The sequence below is a fragment of the Anguilla rostrata genome, chromosome 2, assembly GCF_018555375.3.
Source record: "Anguilla rostrata isolate EN2019 chromosome 2, ASM1855537v3, whole genome shotgun sequence".
Taxonomy (NCBI): Eukaryota; Metazoa; Chordata; class Actinopteri; order Anguilliformes; family Anguillidae; genus Anguilla; species Anguilla rostrata.
In genome coordinates, this window is record NC_057934.1 from 27721573 (window position 1) to 27739538 (window position 17966).

The following is a 17966-nucleotide window of genomic DNA, read 5'->3' on the forward strand; positions in this document are numbered from 1 at the left end:
AGTTTGACACCACTGTACTGATTGCTGTTGATGTCTGTGACGTATGCGATGCCAACATAGCATTGGTTTCCCTGATGACTGCCATTCCAATTGAGTTTGTAAGTCAAATTGCCTCCAGGGGGCGTCTGGTTCGTGACGTCGCAGCCCAACGTTAAAATCCTATTGCCTTTTTGAAAATCATTGATTGTAAAATATCTATAGCGATTAAAAATAAAAGATTTCTCACGTTTTTTTGGGACCGTCATTCTCCGTAGCATGCGCTTGGTTCTATTTATTTCAATCTCTGGAGGGAAAAATAACGGATTTTTGTCGATTTACGATGTGTTGGTGGTCCTGAACTACACTAAAATCAAAGTCGCACGGATACACGTCACAACCACGTGTGCTTGTAAGTCTACCCGCCAAGTGCGGTGCCTAGGCTCCAGGGTGAAGTTGCCCCTAAACTGCTGGTCTGGGATCAGATTTCTGATCCCAGACCAAGCGGCCAAAACCAGACTTCGTTTTTGAAGCTCATTTCCTGGTGTTGTAGTTCCTGGTTGCTCACTAGCGCCACTACGGATGGCTCCAGTATAGGTGTTTTCATATCCGGTTTCCATGTAAGTCTACGGTACAAATGCGATCAAAGTCAATAATTTTTTCTCACAAGAACAAATAGTCATAATAGGTGTATTTTATTCGTCTTATGACTGTCCATGGGTCGATTTCATGATTTATTGCGTCATTTGGGCAGAGTGCCAATATTTGTTGTGGACCAATGAGGTACAGCTTGCGTCACTTCCGGATTACTGCAGAGGACTGAGCTACAGTAGGGGCTACAATCTGTGGTCACTGGGGTGGGAGGTGACGTCTCTTGGCCTTGACATTGCGGCTCCGACCACGGTCCACCTGTGCGAAGTCAGAAAATGCAGGCATCCCATTTTGTAGTGGTTTCATTATAGCGTGTGCTATTTACAGCTGCACTAGGCGAGCATAAAATAATCCTCCTCTGAAGTTTTGCGGTAGCCGAGTCATTTTTACTATTTCCTTTAGCCCACTTAACCAAATAATTAGTTGGCAGAAAGCTTAATCAGATAACGCTTATTTGCTATATGTGGTAGTCCAGTAGCCTATGCTAAAACAGTTCGCAACTTCGGCTACCAAGCCATTTGACTAGCTAGCTAACCCTAACCGGCAAATATTCCATCTGTCAAACGTGTTTGACGGCTTGTCAGTCGTGTACATTCCGTAAATGTCTACCTGGGCTATGCTGCACGAATGTGACAAAGCTAGAAGCTAGCAAGAAAATAATAATAATTAGAAATTCAATGTACATTATTTTTGTCTTTATGCAACAGGTGGAAAACTTGCTCTTCAAAGTGCGTTGTCATATTTACACGCCTTGTTAATCACCGCTGACAGTGTTAATTTTTATTCGGTAAAAAGTGACTTGCGAACGATCGGTCAGCTAGCGTCACCCAGCAAGTAAACACCACAAACGGCGATGGAGTAGTAGCAGTTAATGGCTCATTCACAGACTGTGGCGAAAACCTACGACGATAACTTGCTTGGTTAACATCAGGTCTACCAGAGTTAGCCTAGTCAAATCACCAGTAGTCTACACATCTCTGATTGATTGACCATCAGTGCAGTCGATGTTCTAACCCCTGTAGTTCATATTGCTAATGCGTGAGCTAACTACGGATAGCTTACCTAGCTCACTGGCAAGCTGATATGCTAGCTAAGCATATTCGTTTTGCCGAGAAACATAAATTGAAGATAACTGAACACAATTGTATTATTAATGTCATACATATAACGTGATTACATGACACAGTACAGTCACGGATGGAAATTAAACTCCGTAAACATTTGATCATATATTTTAAAACATAACGGCAGACAGTCAGCTAGCCTCAAGTTCGTTCTGCAATCGTTCGTTCAGGTTGATGGGCTTTTCCGCACCGGACTGTCAATCACATTGTGAAAATCACAAGACCGCTTAACTCTATGGTTTTGGCTCCAAATCGAGAACATGGCCGCGCCCGCCATTGAGCTTCAAAACGTGTTTTACAGACCCACGGAGAGGCAATGGGTGACGTCACAGTAGCTTTGTCCATATTTTTTACTGTCTCTGTCCCAGACCAGCAGTTAGGGGCAGCCAAGGCACCGCACTTGGCAGGTGGACTTACAAGCACACGTGGTTGTGACGTGTATCCGTGCGACTGATTGATTTAGTGTAGTTCAGGACCACCAGCACATCGTAAATCGACATAAATCCGTTTTTTCCCCTCCAGAGATTGAAATAAATATAACCAAGCACATGCTACGGAGAATGACGGTCCCAAAAAACGTGAGAAATCTTTTATTTTTAATCGCTATAGATATTTTACAATCAATGATTTTTTTAAAAGTCAATAGAATTTTAACATTGGGCTGTGACGTCACGAACCAGACGCCCCCTGAAGGCAATTTGACTTACAAACTCAATTGGAATGGCAGTCATCAGGGAAACCAATGCTATGTTGGCATCGCAGATGGAGGAGATTTTCTCATCCCACTCCAAGTCAATAGGTGGCGGTATGCACGTTACTTTCCGTTACAGTCAGGTAACCCACTGAGGACGAAGAACACAAAAAGACAGGACGGTGAAGGTCTGTCAGCTGTCTTGTCGACCTTAGCGAAGTATACGAAGGAAATACCCTTTAACTTTATTCTCATTTCCCAAAGTAACGTTGCAACTTGCACAATGGCAGGCGTTTTGGCTCGTAAAGCTGTGGACCATCTTCGAAGCAAGGAATTCAGAGACTATTTGATGAGGTAACATGCTAACTTGCGAGTTCGTTCTTGGAAGGTATTTAAGTAGCCACAGTAGCCGGTTGGACAGGTAGCTGAACAGTTCAAGCTGGCCTAGCTGCCACAATAGCTAACTGTAAGCTACGTTTGCGAATTATTGTTTACTGGGTGAAAAGGTTCATTACAAGGTCACAAGCTTACTTTCGACGAAGCTCTCTTGCTATCTTTAACTTAATAGTCTGTCTGAAGGGCGCATTAACTGGCTGCAGCACTGCGGTAAAGTTAGGTATTTTTATGTTGGGGTATTCGGCCTTTTGGCTTCAATAGCTCACGAACGAAACGTCAGATAATCAAATCACTAAGATTGTAGGCACAAAGTACAAGCTACAGTCTTCATATTTAGTAAGGTCTGCCCTAGTCTATATCCATACCTTGGACCTTTTTAGTTAAACAGATGCAATTTAGCTAGATGTATATATTGTTGTCTCTGCATTCCTATTCTGCATTCTGATGTATAAAAAGTAGTATGTTTGGCTGTGCATGTATGAAAATGCACTGGGCATTGTCCAAATAGTATTTTTCTGCTTTATGTCCAAGTTGTTTTTTGATACTGGAGTTCTGATCGTTTTAAACATTACCACACATGCAATTGTCTAACAACTGTTTAAACTGCCTGTATGTTAAACTTCTTATTAACTTTTCCCTCTTTTGGTTGTCTCTATGGGTGGACCAAACCTATGTTGCTGTTGGCAAAACCTTTGGTACAGCACGGTGAGGCAATGAACAGTTAATTTGGCATAATTTAAAAAAAATATGTTTGCCATAATTAAAAAATATATTTTTGCCAAGTCAGAAACAACAATGCATGGCAGAATATTTATTTTTGTTGTTCACCTGTAAATCTCATGCCAATGTTTGTTTGTTTTCCTTGTGAATTCCAGCATTTCTGGGGACCTGTGGCTAACTGGGGCCTTCCCATTGCTGCTATCAGTGACATGAAAAAAAGCCCAGAAATAATAAGTGGGAGAATGACCTTTGGTGAGAGATCATTTAACCAGTGCCTAAACTTAAATGTGACTGACATTCCTGAAATGTTGACTTGTCAGTTGAACTAGTTAAATTCTTTAAATCGTTTCCACTGTTTGTTTTTTCTTGGTTAATTTCTTTGTGTAAGTTTGACCTGTCATTCAGAATGTTAATTTCCTGGGTTTTGCTGTTGATTGTTGCTTCCAAATTAGGCTTGACATCAATGCCTTTTTCAAGCATCAATCATTGGGGGAAATTATATATTATAAATTATAAATATATTTCAAATGAAAAATTCAAATGAGCTGTAGACCAGCTTATACACATGTTGAATAGCCTATAATAATAATAATGATGCTCAAAGTCATAAGAAGAATGCCAACACAATCTCATGTAATCCAAATGTTTAATTAATATAAATCGGGCATTTGGCCGATTTTGCCCTGCAAGCACTCAGTTTGTTTTTGCTGATTTAGCCAATGCTTACTCATGCATAGAAAAGAACATGCATGATGTCAAACAAACATGCATTCAACCACATATTTACTCAAATAAATATAATCGGAGCAGGGAAAGGAAATAAAAAACACTAGAATGAGATTGAATTAAAAATTTAACTTGCGTTAGGCCCACTGCCCATTATAGGCTACTACTGTACAGGTCAAAAAACAAGATTTATAGTGTAATTAGGCTCTGGCATTATATATATCAAATTCTGTTAAACTGACAACTAAAATGGGGTGGAGGAGGAGGGGTTGTTACCTTGCTTCTGGGTGATTGCCCATTGTATTGCATTACAAAAATGAAATGAAAAGAAAACTAGGAACACCAAGAATTGAGGTTGTACTGTAATTATAATACACAAAAATGTCTCTATCGACAAGCCTATCAGTATTCAAAATATAAATATTTTATGACATCTCTGTTACAAATAAATGTAATTATGTTTCTTTGTGGATTTTTCCAGCTCTCACCTGCTACTCACTCCTATTCATGAGGTTTGCTTATAAAGTTCAGCCAAGGAACTGGCTTCTCTTCGCCTGCCATATAACTAATGAATGTGCTCAACTCGTACAAGGAGGAAGACTGATTAATTACAAGTAAGTTTCTGTTTTGGGTGATGGGAGAGCAAAGTATATGTAGTAGCATCTTCAACTCGTAAAATACATTTGGAAACGCTGGGGCAGAGTTACGCAAGGGCTAGCTTTATCCTAGCTAATATAGAGGAGGAGAGCAGAGGAAAATCCCACAAGGCTGTAACATTGTGGGATTTTCCTCTGCTCTCCTCATCTGAAAAACAGTTGACTACAGGGAACACTAAATGGATTTGATTTTTGGGAGATTATTCCATTAGAAATCAGAATTTATAATGTTTTTGTAATTAGGCTTTCAGATTCTCTACATAATTATTCACTTGAACATTTATATGCACAAATCTGAAGTTCATCCTTGTACAGTTTACATTTGGTATTATTTGTGGTGTTTGATATAAGGATCCACTTAAATGGCCTGTCTTTGAGGGCAATATTTTGTGTATCGTATAGTATGTCAGAAAATAAAGTAATACCTCAATTTTGTTTAGTAATTAATTTGGACACATAGAACTCCTAAATACAAAATATGAATTGTGGATACATCAGCCTAAAAATCTTTTTTTGGTATATCTTAGTTGGAGAAAAATTGTGTGGTCTTTTAAGTTCATTGCAGGAGTTTCCGATTTTAAGGTCAGTGGTATGCAGTTCATAGATGGAAAATAAATTTAGTTAGTTTCCCCTTCGAGTAACTCATTTAAAAAGTTAATGGAATAGTTCTGCTTATTGCATTGGTTAATATATTGCCAAGCCAAAGGTGTAGTGAGGGTGTGGCAAGCTCCGTGTAGACTAGGGGTTTGTAGATTAGTCGATTGTCAGTCGGGAGCATACATGTCAACTGTTTGTTTTTTTCTCTCTTTAATTCTGAAACTTTTCAAAATAAAACAACACAAAATGTTGCCTATGCTACTGCTCTAAATGGGTAATAGAGGGGGTGGGTGGGGCTTGTTGTCATTCATTTTACTTGCCGTCAGTTGAAAAGATGGCCAGCTTGCAAAAGAGTGCCATGTGAAATGATTTTGAAAAGATCAATGAAAACACTGTTCAATGAAAAATATAGTTGAGGCCAAAAGTTTACATACACCTAGTCTAAAGATATTCAAACTCAGTTTTTCACAACTCCCCACATTTCATGTTACCATACATTTCTTTTGGCAAATCAATTATGGCATCTACTTTGTTCACATCAGAGGTAATTTTTAAAAAATCAGTTAGAGACAGATTTATTTCAGCTTTAATTCACTATATCTGAATTCCAGTGGGTCAAAAGTTTACATACACCAAGTTGACTGTTTCTTTAAACAGTCTGGAAGATTCCAGTAATTGATGTAATGACTGTTGAGAATCTTCTGATTGGCTAATTGTCATAATTAGGAGTTAATTGGGAGTTAATTGGCACTTGTGGTTGTGTTTAAGGGCCAACCTTTAAAGCCACTGCCTTTTTGCCCTTGATACCATGGGCCAAGAAACTCAGCCAAGACCTCAGAAAAAAATTGTGGACCTCCACAAGTCCGGTTCCTCCTTAGGAGCAATTACCAAACAACTGAAGGTACCACAAGCATCTATACAAACAATTGTATGCAAATATAAAAATCTTGGGACCACACAGACATCAGGATGGAAGGAGGCCCGCAAATCTGACTGAGGCCCGCAAATCTGACACTACCCCAAGTGTTTGATTCAAGTTAAGCAATTAAAAGGCAATGCCACCAAACACTAACACAGTGTATGTGAACTTGACACACTGAAAATCTGATATAGTACATAATAGCTGAAATAAATTTGTCTCTTAGCTATTATTGAAATGACCTCTTATGGAAATAAAGTAGATACCCTAATTGACTTCCCACTGGACATGTATGGTAACATGAAATGTGCAGAGTTGTGAAAAGTTTAGTTTGAATGTCTTTAGCCTAGGTGTATGTAAACTTTTGGCCTCAACTGTATGTGCTGCCCGCTCTACATTGACATCTATGATGTCAACCCACCTAAGGGCAAAAGATCCAAGGCCAAGGGATTGCAGCAAACAAGCATCCAACCATACGGAAGCATCATAATTCCATTCAAAACATGCAGAGATGCAATAATAATGACAGCAGTCTTAAATAAATTGTAATGATAAAATACTAGTATTGACAGTATTGCGATAACTACACCTGCATAGGCTTGTGCACCGTATGCCACCAGTTAAACCGAACACCAGGACAAGCCTGGGTTTCGGCGTATGATACTTGTTACAGGCTTGTAACCTTTACAGTAATCTATACAGTGGGGATCATAAGTATGGAGATGCAGTGTTTCCACAGGTTGAGAATTTATTTGTGGCGGCGGTCTATTCCGTGTGTGTGTTCGGGGTGGGGGGGTTGTTTGTACAAATTGTATTGTAACTATTAAGTGGTTAATAAACTTTGATGCGCAGACAGAGTTCACGTTTTGTATTTCGGGCACTTTATTTATTTTTACTTTGGCGTTGTCTCCAGATGAAAATGAAATCTGTTTGCCCCTTTTCGCATTGTTCAGGCGACAGCGAGAATGAACATAAAAATTCTAAACAAAAAGTTAAGGGTTTAAAGTTGTTGGTGCCTGATATCCAAAATACCCTAATTTCTAAACAATAATTTTAATCAATTTCAATTAAAGTAAGTAGGCCTAACTGTTAACCGTAACTGTTAACAGTAATGTTATGGCAACCTATCTGTGGTGCAGTTTCTCCCTCCTCTTCCTCTAGCTTTCTTTTTTTAAAGAAGAATTTTTCTATTGCCTACTGTCTTGTCAAAAGTGTAAAGTTAATGTTTTCATGGCTATCTAAGCTGGGTGAACACTTTTTTCACCCAGAAAACGATGGCAGGTAACATTATTATTAGTACTATTAGTGTTAGTACTAACATATAAAAATGACAATATAATCAAACAATATAATTATGGCGGTGGATTCTTGTAATCCTTGGTAATGGTTTAATACTTTGCATATTCTGATACATCAATTCTGTCCTGGCATCTCTCAGTTCAACCTTTTTGTGCATCGATGAGTTAATAACAGCACCATACTCATTCATGTGCGGGTGTGCTCATTTAAACAGTTACGTACACTGTCACGTAAAACCGTGCGGACCAAATTGGAATGAATTAAATCTGGTATCTTCTTTTCTGGGACTCAGAAGAAAATGGTGCCTGGAGAATAATTAGTACAATCTGAAGAAACTTTGGAGCTCAAAAGTTCTGTCCAAAACAATTTAATTTGGTTTGGGGAAAATTTGTAGTTTTGAATGGGGAAAATTTCTTTTTGGCACCGGAGGCTTACTAAACTGCAATACCTTGAGTAACCACTGGAGTTTATGAGCTTCACGGAGAATGGAAATTCCTGGTCACCTGGGATCACATAAATAGTCAAGTCATTGGCTATTCATTCAATTTTCACAAAACTTGACAGATGTTTACGAGAGGCCTCTGAGCATCCCTACCAAAGTATTTGTAAATTTGACCACAGGGGGCACCATAAGTCTTAAAAATGTGTTTATTAATAACAGCTCCATATAATTTATAACATTCAGTACACATGGTCCTGGGCCCTCCATCAGTCTAAATGTCAAGTTTGGTTAGAATTTATGAATGTGGGCATGGCATATCACATTTCCCATAAACATCAATTGTTTTTGATTGCTTAACAGTATCTCTGGTTGGTAGTTCCTTCTACAATGCTCCACACCAAATATTACCTCAGTTGGACACAAGGTGGCGGTCGCCCCTTTTATGTAACTCCTTAACTCCAATACCCATAATCAGACCTGGGTCAAATACATAAGGTATTTTCATTACTTTTAAATACTTTTTTAGAAATTATTTGAAATACAGCATTTACACATACTGAGTATTTAAATGACAAAATATATTAGAAAATACATTTAAGGAGCATTTGCAATTACTTTCAAATATGTCTTAAAATACATTTAAAATACTGCATTTTCAAATAAAAAGTGTTTGATTTAATGGAATTATTTGAAAATACTTTCAAAACATAAGGCCAGTGGTGCAACGTGCAATTGCACCAAGCTGTTGAAAGACTTCAAAAGCACTGGTTATGCGAGAACCTATCAGCTCTGAAAGTTGGGCATTTTGTCTAATTAGAAGACAGCATTTAGATGAGGACACGTCAGATGACTGCTGATGGCCCCAGTCCAATTGTACCAGTTTCCATTGTTAATTCATAGTGAATATTCACGGCTGAATTCTATTTTATCAGTGTCTAATGGTGTAAAATGTAAAAGATGGAACTGTGCATATGGCTGTTGAATGCTCTGACAACAGAAAAAAGAGGAAATACAGTAAAAGGCCACTAACTTTAAAAATATTGCATGGGTACAAATAAACTGGAAAGTAGCTTATCAAGATGTCTTAGTTTGCCATCCCCCCCATTGCAAAGTCATGGGCATTTAGGCTACTGTCTGTTATGTGCTGCACATGGGTTGTTTAAAATTGTCAACGTAGGCTACCCTTGCCCATAATCCAAATTCAAACCCTAGCCTCTAGTAGTTCCCCTGGAGTGCCATCAGTATTATAGCTTGCTGACATCACATCGAGGGCCACTCACAAAGATTGTACAAAGAACTGTATTTCATGTGTAAATCTGTTTGTAAATACTTCAAATATGTATTTACATACATTTTCAAATACAAATAGGTATTTGTATTTGACCCAGGTCTGCCCGTAATCTAATTCACAATGAATTTTTTCAGCATATTCCTTGGAATGAAATGAACCTGGATGCAAAAAAGGTCCACCATAATGAACTTTTAGCTACAATATGTATGCATAATATGTAAAACTGTTTTCTTGCTAAGGTTTTTTTTTTTTGGTAAATACTAGCATAAATAATTGGAAGTCTATCCAGTCATTTTACAAAATGGGAGATGGAGGGGTAGTTAAATTGACGGAAACCTTATCTACCTTTTTTTTCATGAAAGAATATTGTGTGGGGTTTGCATGTGAAAAGACAGAGAATGCATTTGAATGAAATATAAATGAGCTTCCCAAAATGATTATACAGCTGTAAAAGCAAAGCAACATTTCAAATTTGTTTTGGAAATATTAGTTAGCAAGCAAGATCACGACCAGAAAGTTTTTCCAATATCCTCTTGCATGTGTATCAAGTGCCCTGCAAATGGCTAATTTCAAGATGGGATGTTGTCATTGGCAGATGTAGCTAAATGTTCAATGGGGAGAATTATTGATAATGGTACTGAGCATTCAGGATAATCAGCAGGAAAAAGAAAAAATGCAAAATAACCCAAGTTTTTGAGGCTTTCTTGTTTGGACATGTGAAGTTGTGTGTGAATTTTGTCTGTTTACATGAGATCAGAAGGCATAGGTTAATGAGTCTGTGGTCATTATTTTTATTTGTGTAGGAAACCATGAAATGTGCCAAACTCTTGGTGCTGTATAGGTATGGGGCATGCAACGGCCTAACTTGCCAGATTCCATTCCAATATGGTGGTGGATTTGAGCATGCATTATATAGTTGATTAGTTGTTTTATATTTGTTGAGGCCAGGATTCAGCTTGGCCTTCCCTGCTGATTCAACTTATTGATACATATATATATATATATATATATATATATATATATATATAGCCTGTTCTTTCTAAACTTTTACACATTCTTAAGAACAATGGAGGGCCACACCTCAATGGTTTTATGAAGATGGAGTAAATAAAATTAAAAAATTTTAACAGAGAGCAAGAGTTTTGCCTGTTCATTGGTTAGTTCTTTATAAATTTTCTGGCTGCACCTGCTCACAGCCGGTTTGAGCATTACCTTTCCTCATAAAAAAAATAGACTTGAAATCAGTTTGAGATCAGTTTCTTTAATACCTTTTGCTATTATTACCTATTGCTGTCAGACAGCTGATGAAAGCATGTGTTTTTTAGGGTTCTATAAAATAAAAGTAATTAGGCAGTGTATGATTTATGGACTTATAACCTGCATTATAATGAAGTTGATGGGGGTATGAAAATCATTGGCAAGTTTTATATTTGATGACACAAGGCGTTGCTATCCAACCAACACGGACTTTGCTTCATTGCTCAAAATCTTAAATGCATGACAAGTCCTCACATATAAGATAATTAACAAATAAATATGTAAACCTTGCTCACACATCAGATGGTTATCTGTTTGGTTTTTCTTTCCATTCATGATTTTTATGTCTTACAAAGTCTTGTTTGTATCAGTACACAGTATTCTTCCCCCCAGCTTGGATGGTTAATGAAAGACGACATTAGACAACTTTGTGGTAACTAATATAGCTAATGTTAATTTATGGTACTCGGATTGGTTTTTTAGCATGTTTAGTTGATTAATGCAAATACGAGAAAATGTTACCGACTCACCTTGGATCTTCTTTTTAAAATCTTGTTCTTCATTGATCTTGTTCGTCAGAGCGGCAGTGTAGTATAATGGGTAAGATGTTGGCCTTGTAACCTGAAGGTCACAGGTTCGATTCCCCGGTAGGACACTGCTGTTGTACCCTTGAGCGAGGTACTTAACCTGCATTGCTCCAGTATCTATCCAGCTGTATAAGCGGATACAATATAAGTCGCTCTGGATAAGAGCGTCTGCTAAATGCCTGTAACGTCATTGCTACTTTTCTAATCTTCACATTTCTGGGGTGGGAATGGCACTTCCAAACAAATTCTTTATTGGCACCCTAGGCATGCAAATAAAAAAGTACAGCTTGTTGTGGTTATTCCTTGCATACAATTATGTACATGTCCTTAGGTAAGTGTTTTTTTTAAATATATCCTTCAATCACCCTGTTTTTTTTATGTACAGCACATTGAGTTGCACCCGCTGTCGGAAATGTGCTTTATAAATAAAGTTTGATTGATTTGATTGATTGAATAACGCTGAGCGTTTGTGTGTTTTTCAGAATGGAAAAAAAGCAAGCATAACTACGTGGATACTGAAATTCTTCAGAGAACCCCTTGTGTGCGCACCTTTGATCCCAGCTCTCTCCCACACCTACGAAGCATTCTCTGTTTAAACATGCTTGATTCTGGGTATTTAGTTATTTAGCTGGTTGTGAGATCCATTGCATGCGTGAACAATAAGGGAAACATGCCAATTGTGTTTTATTCAGTCTGATGTTTTTGGTTTTTGAAATGAATCCAAGATGTGCCCTGTCAAATTGGGCTTTTTCCATGAGCAGTGTTTCCATGCTGTTACAGGTCATTTATAGAATGTACTAAAAGCATTCCCACCATGCACTGTTCAAAGAAAAGGCTGCTGTAATTGCTGAAAAGTTCCTGTTTTTAATGGGGTTGATATAAATGGATCAAGCCGTTTGTGTTAAACTGTTATTTGACAAATTAACAATTTAACAATGATTGAAAATGGTACAGTTTTTTGTCTGGGAAATGCAAGTAAAATGAGCTTGTACAATGTATAGACAACAGTCAGTTGGTGTTTAAAATATTTATTCTGGTAAAAAAAACAAACTGAGACTGGTCACATTTCTTTACAAAAATACTTATTTGACAATTACAAACCGTTAAATGATAGTTAAAGTATTTTTGAACCATTATGTGAAGAGAACTTCTTCAGTGCAATTAAAAAAACATTACATGGACAATATTAATAAGATATTTTTGAATGAAAGAAACATTTTGGAAAGGAATGAGCAATACCGTTTTCAAGCTCAATGTTTTGAACAAGTTTCAAGTTCAAAACATTACCTCATCTGATTACCTTAAGTCAAGATGCTTCACATCAAAGTGTTGTATGATTGAGTCAGCTCTGAAATTTCCTGTAGCTCTCAAAAACTGGTTGAAAAAAGAACACTATTCTTTGGTGCAATGTCATTTAGAATGCTATGTATTGCAATAATCTAATATTATTGTGGTTGAAATGGATAACCTCCAGTTAAAATGTTAAAAATTAAACAGTTTCTGCTTTCTCCCTAACAATTTTTACAGAATGCTAACATAACCGAGTTATACTGTAGCTAATTATAAAGCATGATAAAATGTAAAAATGGTATTTTAGAAGACCATGGAATCACAGATTTCTTATAAATACTTGACCAGTGAAAACTTCTTTTATAGGAGTTGCATTTTGTAATATTACTAATGCAAAAATATGAGCTTTAAATTGAAACAAGTTACATCACAAAGTGATTTAAGAGGCTAAAAAGATTTAAGTGGACTAAAGCAGGTTGGTCACTGAAAAGGAGAACAGAAACCAACATGGGGATTGAAATACAATGTCTTAAGGAGAGGGTGATTACTGTGGGTTTGACGATTGATTACATTTGTTTTGTAGCAAGAAAATGAGAAAAACCTATTTAAAAATAAGGCAATGGTAATGATGGCAGTCAATAATGGGGCCATTTTCTTAAAATATCTATTTTGTCACTTTAAACATTAACAGCCCTGAACTACACTGCCTCTATTCCTTATGAAATCACCTCAGACATTCTACTGTGAAGTGTACAATGACAGCCACTTTTTACACTTGTTAGTAACATCATGTAAGAACTTCACTAATCTAACAGGTCATCGTTGGTAATCGCAAGACCTTTTTCAATGCGTTCTCCTAGTTCCAGGCCATCATCGTCTTCCTGTACAACAAAAAAGACATGCAAATTGGATCAACACTAATAAAAGGAAAGCAGGTGTACTTCCTGTATTAGACATAATAGCTAACAGCTACAACCATATTAAAAACTGAGGTAATAAAAAAAGAAAAGATAAAATCATTAATGAATCTAATGCCATATGAACTAAATTGGGCTATGATAACTCAACTGACCCTTGAGTAATTGGGAAAAAAACTAATAATCAGGGATTAGATTTTATATTTAATCCATGACAATCTGGTTCTGTGTACCAAAATGCATGCAAGTTTGACATGCAGAAACACAGTGACTGAAATAAAGCCCTGTTTTACAACAGTACAATAACATCAACGGTGAATAGCCTGATGAAAAATGACCATTGTAATGTTATGAAACCTTGTGCATACTGAAAATTCTCCAGGTGGGTAGATTCTACAAAATTGATTACATTCATCACAACACGCAGTGTTAAAATGCTGTGTTCATGAAGGGAAAAAAATCACCTACTTTATCACTGTCACCCTTATAGTCTTTCTCTGTGCTTCTGTAGGACACTACATGGATCAGAGTGTAAATTCTGTTGAGAAGCATTATAAAAATATTTTAAAAAACATGATTTTGGTCGCTCAGGACAATGTTGAGAACAATGTGAGTTATTTAGTTAAAGCTTTAGTGTTCTCATTGACAAATTTGAACTGTATTGAATTACGTTTTATCAAATTGGAGTATTGAATGTATTCTATTGAAAGGGGAAAATCTAAAGCTGAATATACCAATAACACACCCAAGTGGAATGTCCTTAAACATCTAATTCTTACTATAGGAATAATTCATTCTCGATGTCGAAAAAACACTTTTTCGTGAAAACAGCAGATAAAGTCATGTGCAGTGTTCACTGTGTTGAACAATACCTGTGGTAAAGCATAGCTAAAAACTGGACAATGAGTAGTAACGCAAACGACAGGAGAAACATCAAGCTTAAAGGCTCCACGTTCATCGTCTCATTGGCTTTCGTGCCATTTGGGAAATACTTAGGAAGCTTGAGGCTGATTGTATCTCCAATTGCTTGGAGGAAAAAGGTTGCCACAACCCACAAGACATTCAAAATGAAGTATAGAAATGTTGCCTGCAAGACAAATTGAAGCCATGAGAATCCTGTTTTGCATGTATATATACATGAAACAATAAATGACCAACAAAATACAGAGGTTTATTTTTTACTGAAGTCATATTTTTGTATTTTTCTGCCAATGGGAATTATCATATTTGCCTGTCCCAAAAAATATTTTCCTGATCACTGCTGCATCCTCCAATTTGAGAGAGTGCAGAAATGCTTGTGCATTGAATTCAACCCTCAGCCGGACACCCACCGCACGCGTATCGACCGCGTATTACGCGCGTAACTGAAGCGTAGTTGAAGTACTGTTATTACAACGGCAGCGGGCGACATCGTCTCCACCAGATGCGAACATGTCGCGAACCGGCTGCGAAGCTTGCGCGACACAAGCGAACTGAAGCGTAGTTTTTCACTTCTGTTCTATTTTTTCGGCTTGTCGCGCGTCACGATGGCCTGTTTATACACAGAAATATGCTCTAAAATGCTAGGTATACATGTTCTGATTTATATTTCATTCTTATATTACTGGGGGTGTGTCCCTAGTTCCCTCTTGCAGTAGTGAAGAACAAGATAAAACCAGATAAACACCAGATATTTTATAAGCAGCTAAAAAATACAAGCCTTTTCGTTTTTGTATTGTCCTTGCAGAAGAAAAAAAAAAAAAAACTGGAACCTGGGGAAAAGCCAAACTTAGTTTTGCTATCTTATTTTGCGGAGGGGGTGGGGTAAATTTGAAAATACACCACAGAAAGACGTAGCCTATTGAATGATGTAGAAGTGAATGCACCGAGCAGCGGTTTGTTAGCTCGAGTGTTGGAAGGTAGTTTTTAACCAACCGTTGCTCAGTCTATTTGACTTCTCCGATGTCTTCGTTCGCCGTGCTTTCAAAAAGGGCTTGTTAATAAAAATCAGATAATCCACAGAGCTTTAAAAAATCTGATTATTTAGTGGTCTTGCCGATGAAAATGCACCTATTTTATAAATGAAGTTGTAAGCAAGCCTTTATTGCACTTGTACTTCAAAGCTTACGGTGTTCATGGCGTTTTGGTGTTCATATCCCTTCAAGATTAAACTGTTACGCTATCTTTTTGATGATTAGCTGATTTTACTAAATCTGATCCTATACACGTTTTGACGTGAATGACAAGACGACACGGGAATTCCCAATGGTTGATTACGGATTATTTATTATTATTATGATCATTACATATTCTTCGTGAAATTGGCACGCTTCTTAACCAAGCAAATAAATTAATACAGTTTGAGATTGATTATTATGCAGGCTACGTTGCGATTTAAGCTTATGGTAATTCTTTAAAGCGTTTACTTTCTCACGTATTTACATGTGTTAAAAAATATTACCAAATTAGCAGACTGATAAAGGTCTCTCACCAGGTATTCACTTACCCATAATCAACAGTCCTGAACAAACGTGAAATACACGACGTAATCCCACTGCAGACTGCGAGAGCTACTAGGAATATAGAGCTTTAAGCAAGTCTTAGCGCGACACAAACGGAACCAGTGGAGACATGCTACCCGCCGCCCCATGCTGCTTCGCCGTGCTGCTTACGCAACGCTTACGGTGAAGCCACACTATACGCGGCCTCGCCGCGCGGCGGCGCCGTCTCTATTCATTTTGAATGAGAGGTGGCGGCCAACCCCGCAAGGCATGTTGGGATTGCCGGCGGCACGGCGAGAGGCGGCGAGGCCGCGGGGGAGATGGCAAAAATTCAACTTTGACCCCCTCACCGCGTCGCGGTAACCAATCTGATTTGATCTAATGATCCATCAAGTAAATTGTCCCTATTGTCTCATTTTAGTTCCACATTCTATCGTTCCACAATGGAGGACCTAACTCGTAATTTCCGTATCGGGTTTCACGACTTAATAAAATCTCCTACAGAGACATTGATAAGAGGAACGCAGCGTGGAGAAAAGTCTCTGGAATTGTCGGTGGCTCTGCAATGTAGTTATCGCCGTTAGCTACTATCACTGTCCAGTCTGAATAAAAATCATTTTGCAGTAACCTAGCTCTGAAAAATGTTAATAAGCTGCCTAGCTAGGCTGTCTAATGTCTAGCTATAGTGAGTAACAACAAACAATAACAAACTAAAAAAATCTTCCTAATGTATTAGTTGCTAGTTGTTCGTTTCTACCAGCCACCTAGCTAGCTAAACAGATATAACTTTGAAGGCATTATCTGGCTAATTAGCCAGACAATGTTTTTGTTGTTGGTTGTTACTCACTAGCTAGACATTAAACAGCCTAGCTAGGCAGCTGCCTAACATCTTTCAGATCTGGGTTACTGCAAAAATGATTTTTATTCAGACAGGACAATGAATATGAAACACGATATTAAACCCGGTCAACATTTAATGAACACAACTGTCTATCAAAAATAGGTGACACGCCCACAAACAGCTGACTGTGGGGACGCAGCGGGGCGACAGGCGGCCGTCGCCGCGTATAGTGTGGCTCTGAAGTTGTGTTCATTAAATGTTGACCGGGTTTAATATCGTGTTTCATATTCATTGTCCTGTCTGAATAAAAATCATTTTTGCAGTAACCTAGATTTGAATTTTTAGTCAGCTGCCTAGCTAGGCTGTTTAATATCTAGCTAGTGAGTAACAACCAACAACAAAAACATTGTCTGGCTAATTAGCCAGATAATGCCTTCAAAGTTATATCTGTTTAGCTAGCTAGGTGGCTGGTAGAAACGAACAACTTGCAACTAATACATTAGGAAGATTTTTTTTTTTAATTTTTATTCAGACTGGACAGTGATAGTAGCTAACGGCGATAACTACGTTGCAGAGCCACCAACAATTTCAGGGACTTTTCTCCATGCTGCGTTCCTCTTATCAATGTCTCTGTAGGAGATTTTATTAAGTTGGGAAACCCGATACGGAAATTAGGAGTTAGGTCCTCCATTGTGGAACGATAGAATGTGGAACTAAAATTAGAAAAAAATAGGGACAATTTACAATTTAGATCAAATCAGATTGGTTACCGCGACGCGGCGAGGGGGTCAAAGTTGAATTTTTGCCATCTCCCCCGCGGCCTCGCCGCCTCTCGCCGCGCCGCCGGCAATCCCAACATGCATTGCGGGGTCTGGCCGCCACCTCTCATTCAAAACGAATGGAGGCGGCGCCGCCGCGCGGCGGGGCCGCGTATAGTGTGGCTTCAGCCTTACGCGACGCGTGCGGTGGGTGCCCGGCGTAAGGCTGACGGTTTGTAATTGCTTTGATATTTTTGACAAATCAGTGTCATTACTTGCATTAATTATTTAGAATTTTCAGTCTTGGTTTGGACAACAATGTTTTTTCTCAGCTAACATGATCATTTT

General features: G+C 38.0%; 2 protein-coding genes across 4 annotated transcripts in view; one reads left to right on the top strand and one right to left on the bottom strand.

Annotated features, from left to right (window-relative positions):
• Positions 1–2572: 2572 nt before the first annotated feature.
• Positions 2573–12229, top strand: LOC135249169 (mitochondrial pyruvate carrier 1-like). Of its 2 annotated transcripts, none has more exons than XM_064324520.1 (4): positions 2573–2795; positions 3483–3543; positions 3714–3810; positions 4766–4902. In XM_064324520.1, the coding sequence occupies exons 2-4, from the start codon at positions 3493–3495 to the stop codon at positions 4900–4902; spliced, it is 285 nt and encodes a 94-aa protein (XP_064180590.1). In that variant the 5' UTR covers positions 2573–2795; positions 3483–3492. The 2 variants fall into 2 exon arrangements, with proteins under 2 accessions (XP_064180590.1, XP_064180589.1); XM_064324519.1 differs by lacking the exon at positions 2573–2795 and adding an exon at positions 11815–12229 and having other exon boundaries at positions 4766–4898.
• An 855-nt stretch (positions 12230–13084) lies between these two features.
• Positions 13085–17966, bottom strand: part of LOC135249144 (chitin synthase chs-2-like) — a 35315-nt gene continuing 30433 nt past the window's right edge. For both annotated transcript variants that reach the window (XM_064324454.1, XM_064324453.1), the window contains exons 17-19: positions 14412–14626; positions 14008–14077; positions 13085–13503 (exon numbers count right to left, since the gene is read on the bottom strand). In XM_064324454.1, the coding sequence (XP_064180524.1) occupies positions 13426–13503; positions 14008–14077; positions 14412–14626 (363 nt within the window). In that variant the 3' untranslated portion in view covers positions 13085–13425. The remainder of the gene's footprint in view (positions 13504–14007; positions 14078–14411; positions 14627–17966) is intronic.

What these genes read in the sequence shown, in the direction of transcription:
- LOC135249169 (XM_064324519.1), top strand. Translation starts at nt 3,493, where the DNA reads ATGGGTGGACCAAACCTATGTTGCTGTTGGCAAAACCTTTGGTACAGC. An exon ending in AAAACCTTTGGTACAGCACG is followed by an intron (nt 3,544 to 3,713) that starts GTGAGGCAATGA and finishes TGTGAATTCCAG; the next exon opens with CATTTCTGGGGACCTGTGGC. An exon ending in GGAAGACTGATTAATTACAA is followed by an intron (nt 4,899 to 11,814) that starts GTAAGTTTCTGT and finishes TGTGTTTTTCAG; the next exon opens with AATGGAAAAAAAGCAAGCAT.